The sequence below is a fragment of the Patella vulgata genome, chromosome 6 (genome assembly GCF_932274485.2).
Source record: "Patella vulgata chromosome 6, xgPatVulg1.2, whole genome shotgun sequence".
Lineage (NCBI taxonomy): Eukaryota > Metazoa > Mollusca > Gastropoda > Patellidae > Patella > Patella vulgata.
The window spans coordinates 6,584,324-6,590,004 of NC_065884.2; the positions used below are offsets into that span (position 1 = coordinate 6,584,324).

The window sequence follows — 5,681 nt, forward strand, 5'->3', positions numbered from 1 at the left end:
AAAAGTTAAGTGGCAAGTTAGTTGTCACGCGTGTCAGCTTGTGCTAAAAGTCGGCCGTTGACCTTTCACTACTGTCAGGTTGATAATAATAATAATAATAAGTCAGAAATAAAACAAATTAGAAGGCAATATTATGAAATATCACATTCCTATTTTAGAACTTAAAGGACAAAATTGGTGTCAGCCATTATCACATATGTGAAAGAACTGATTAAACACGTTTGTATTCATTCTATACTTAAAGATACATTATGTAAGATTTAGATAAAGAGTTGACCATTCTTGCTATAATAGTTCTAGAATATATAATGTACAATGAAAATATTAAAAATTTCATTCAAATTACTTCATCCTGAGCCAAGTTATCAGTGTTTGTAGTTTTGACAAGATGTGTGCATTGTGGTAACAAGCGCACTGGTATATTCGAGACTTAGCCTCGCTTTCCCATTTTTAAATTAAATTTTTTTAAATGGCGAACCGTTCTAATCTAGTTAAAATATCGAGTATCCGATGCCATCGAGAGTTAATTATGGTCTTGTCTTGTTAATAAATGTCTAATTAATAGTTTATATAACATTTCGGGCCTAAAGAAAGACTTGAAATAGGCATATGTAGCCCTTGCATAATGCTCCCGTCAAAAGTCAAAACCTAGTAACTCACTTTTTTTTTTATCAAAATTGAGTTAGGACCAAATTTGTCGTTACTAGGGTATGTGCTTCCTGTTGTTGTACTAGATATTCCGATCTTTTGATTTTGTAAGCAGTTACAGCCATGACACAACCTAGCAACTTCCTTCATTTGCCTAGTAGGCCACAGAAAAACCTAGTAACTCAATAGTCAAATCAATGGATAAGCTGGGGTTTAATATTCATGCATTTCGTTTTCTTTTGTTTTCTCAAAATAAGAAAAACATGAGTTATGAGGTGTTGCCTTTTGACGGGAGAATGTATGTTTAATAAAAAAATGGTAATGCGCGGATTTTTTCTATTTTCGTCGTTTTCTCTCATCTAGTGACAGCCAATTCCTTTTATAAATTGCCAGATATCCTCTCACAGTCTCATATAACAACTTTTGGTCTTTATTAGTGAGCCCGTGTATCTGTTATTGCTCGTTACTTTAGTCAGTTACATAGAAGGATAACTCATGTTTTCTTTTTGCTTTCATCACTTCCGTTTATTCAAATCGTCACTACGCATCTATCGTACCAATGATCATCCCTGTGTTAAAATTATATTTGGAACGTGTTTAACCAGTTCTATCACATATCTGATAATATTGTCCTTTAAGGAGACAATAATCTACTCCTACCTTTTCTAAACATTGACTGTCCTTCCTTGAACAAAGGTTTAAGAAAGTCATCTTTCACTTCGTCATTGGCTTTCTTAAGTTTATCAAAGGAGCAGGCATCTACTATAACCCTACCTAATTCATCAGTGACATCTTTTCCAAGAAATTTAGCCAGCTCTTTCACATGATGTAGCGGATTCTGAAGAAAATGCAACATAGGCTAATGTTTGTGTTGGTTTCGGGGATACTATTTTTCAACAATATACAATAGTTGATATATTATTCAATAGTTAATATGATATTATTCAGCAATTGATATCATTCAACAGCTAATATTATTTATAAGTGATATTATTCAGCAGCTCATACCGTATTAATCAACAGTTCAAACGATATTATTGAACGGATATTATTCAACAGTTGATATTCGATCTTCAGCTAGCCAGTCACCGCTGGCTTAGGTTTCGATTTCCGATGTGAGCGTATAGGGCTTAGATGTAAGGTTCCCTTCTCAACCTCGTGGGCTAACCCCAGGTACTCCGGTTTCCTTCCACAGGAAAGAACCTTACGCACGCGCTAAATATAATACAATAAGAATTGTCTGTGATATCACCCCAGGGGCGGATACAGAGGGGGTGGGGTGGAATGGGGGTAACCCCCCCCCCTCTGCTCAGCTACATAATTTCTTTTGTAAAATAACATTTTTTATGAGAAAAGTGTCATAATTGTCCTTTATCCTTTATCGTCAGATGATGCGACAGGATGGGCACTCAAAGCGCGAGATAATGATATAGACATATGTGATATCACAATTAATGCTTTGCATCAATAAAATTGAAATTCATAATAAAAATTGACGTCAAACAGGATGTTGGATTTCTCTGTTTAAAAAGCTCAATGTGTATGTATATATACACTAAAATGACGAAAGAGACCATGTATTTCTCAAAAAAATTTCACGCCGAGGAGGGTGGGGATACATTTTCTGAGGAACCTGGCAAACCCCCTCCTGCAAAAATTCCTGGATCCGCCCCCGCACCCTAGGTGAAAGCGGACGTTAAACCATAAGAACAAAAACATACCTGTTGCATGTCCTCATAAGACAGTTCGTAAACTGGATTTTCAGTTGTTTTAAGGAACCTTTCCCATTCTAGGGTATATTCATACCATAGTCCATAAAGTACTGAAACCATTTGTTTTTAAAAATTACATATTATATGTAATAATGTATATTATATGTAATAATGTATATTATATGTAATAATGTATATTATGTATATTATATGTAATAATGTATATTATATGTAATAATGTATATTATATGTAATAATGTATATTATATGTTTATAACGAATTGAAAAGGAGGGACAGCGTCTAGTCGTTTGGATGGTTCGCCAGTAGACAGGTCGCGCATCGATACGATTACGAATCGTAATCGTGCCGAAGAAATCCATTTGCGTAAAATAGGCCACTTTCGGACTCCGGGCCCAGAGCAAAAAAAAAAAAAAAAAAAAAGAAAAAAAAAATAGAAAAAAATTCTTTTCAGATTTAAACACAGTAAATCGATTTTTCTGTCAACAAAAACACAGTAAACACAGTAAAGTTAACAAAATGGAAGAGAGTATACTCTAGATTAGAAATAACGCATTATCGAGGTGATTTGAGGGCAGAAAATGTGAGAAAATAGAAGGAAACCGATTTCGGGTTGCACTTACGATTATCTCGCGTAGTGCGCGTTGTCAAATGAGTGTGTCAGCAGACAAACTGATGAAGTATTCGTTTTCGTTCTCGTATTGGTCGCTCGTGCAACTTCTCTAGTAAAACCGCAGCCCGGTGCACACCTTTGACAGCTGGAATTCAATTGGTGCCCCCCACCCCCACCCCCGTAATATATAGATATAGCCCTCGTGTTAACGCACTCGTGCAATATCAATACATTACTTAATGTCTCGCACTGAACCATTAAACTACACTTTTTACACGGCCGTAAATTCATCAGGTTAAGTATTTCGTGAGGTTAATATAAATTAATTAATTAAGTCCAAGTTTCAATCAGGTTTAGTACACGGTGGAGTTGGGGATAATTTAATTTCATGCTTTAACCAGGTTTGGTACACGTTCAGGGTGATAAGGCAAACATGAGCTTCAGTCAGATTTACACGATGGGGAGGGGATTAGTTTGAATCCGGGCATTTTGTATTCAGTTGGAATCATACATACAAACAAATAAAATTAATTCTTCTAGTACTTACATCATTTATTTAGGAAGAGGTCAATAAAATCACTTAAGTTGCCAAGGTAACCAATTTCTCTTTTTCTGCTCCGGTGTAATGCCAGAACAAAGATATCAATATGTCTTTAGGATTACGATTGACAAAAATTATTTTGGTTTTCTTTTCAAACATTTGTTTAGGTAAATGTCGCGGCCATAAATGGGAATTGAGAACTCGTGGTGATGGTTCAGAATCTATACCCTCGATTTTAGCAGCTTCTATCATTTGTTTCTCCTTAATATCTTTGTGATATTCGGTCGTTTGACCTCTCAACATCTGAACCACTTCCCAGATCCAATGAGTACCTGAAGGTAATAGTACAATAATATTGGTGGGTCCTCTATAAAATAATTATGTGACTTATATTATACAAATGGTATGTCCCCTATTAAACTGACAAGTAACCCACAATCGAGGACAAGTAACCCGCAATCATGATGATCTACCTTAAACTGATTAATAACCCACGACCATTTGAAAATACCGTTACTGATAAATAACCAACGACCATGTGGAAATACCGTAAACTGACAAATAACCCACGACCATGTGAAAATACCGTAAAATGATAAATAACCCACGACCATGTGGAAATACCGTAAACTGAAAAGAAACCCACAACAATGTGAAACTACCATAAAATCAGTAGTAATCCACAATCACGGGGATCTACCTTAAAATCAGTAGTAGTCCACAATCACGGGGATCTACCGTAAAATCAGAACGCGATCCTTAATCATGTGGATTTACCGTAATATCACTAATAACCCACAATCTGATTGAGTGATAAAATACAACATATTCTTATGGAAGAACAATTACTGATTTATTTAGGTGACGTTTCGGAGAGTATTCTATCAACGTTTTCAAGCGCCTAAATAAGCTTGAAAACGTTGAGAGAATAAAATAAATAAATAAGTAATTGTTCTTCTATAAGTATGTGTGATAGTTTATTGCTCTATCCAGTTACTAAATGTCTCTAAAAGATGATTGAGTGATTATCAAGTCAGAAGTCCCCAAAATCACGCCGAGCTCAATCATAAAGAAATCACAGTGGAAACTGAATGTTGACAAATTTTGAATTCATCAGTTTTGTAAATACTGATGAATGGAACTGGACCATTTTATGAGTTAAATTCCTATTGGAAATTCTGCTTTTTATATCATCAGATACTTTATGTACGGCATTGGGTCAAGCGTACAAAATACTTTGGCGATCGACAAATTTATTGAAATGAAATTCAATGAAGTTAAATGGCCTACTACAATTAACTAAAGAAAGTTAAGAACGAACTTACCGGCTTTTGGATAAGCGCATATAATAACATCATCATCTTTTATGATCATTTCTCTGAGCTTCTACAAATGGGCTGGAGTTGAGTTGCCTGTAAATGATTCTGGGAATATTGGTAGAGGTATCCCGTCTAGTTCATATGGTGTCAATTCATTTCCGGACTTATCCTTAATTACAATTGGTTTTCCCTCATCAGCATTTTGGTCCGTTATCTTAATAATGTTGATGTATCAAGTTGATCTGTACGTACAATAATCAATATTTTACCTGGATATTTGGACAGGAAATGGAATATAAGGTTTATCATCCTACCTTTCTGCATCACAACCGGGCGAATGTAGATGGAAATTCGCCATGCCTTGTATTACGGGGGAAATTTTCCCAGTCGGCGGAGATATACGACCTACTACGGAAGACCATTGGGGTCAATCAAATGGAACAAAAAATATTCTTATTATCACAAGATATTATTTTATTTTGACAAGATGTGTGCAACTACCGTACTGGTCATATGGGTCTTAGCCTTGCTTATCCATCTTTAAATTAAATTATTAAATTGCCGAACAGTTCTAATCTACTTAAAATCGCAGACATCCGATGGCATCGGGAGATGATTATGGTTTTGTCATTTTAATAAATGTCAAATTAATAATCTATATAACATTTTATGTCCCAAAAAGGACCTCTTACATATACATAATGCCTTTTTAATAATGGAAACATGAAATTAATGAATGATATTAATGAGAGCATGAAATGAATGCGCCGATTGTACAACTAGTCACATTCTATATGCATGTTGGCCAATATACACAGTAAATCAGCGT

At 35.1% G+C, this 5,681-nt stretch overlaps 1 protein-coding gene across 1 annotated transcript; it reads right to left on the reverse strand.

The window, feature by feature from the left end:
* Nucleotides 1–1,282: 1,282 nt before the first annotated feature.
* LOC126824205 (sulfotransferase 1B1) lies at nucleotides 1,283–4,922 on the reverse strand (the record flags this gene model as incomplete). The annotated part of the gene is given in 4 exon segments (XM_056101684.1): nucleotides 1,283–1,486; nucleotides 2,370–2,470; nucleotides 3,575–3,865; nucleotides 4,859–4,922. Coding segments are annotated over 4 exon segments (660 nt in total), but the record flags the coding sequence as incomplete, so codon positions are not given.
* Nucleotides 4,923–5,681: the final 759 nt, after the last annotated feature.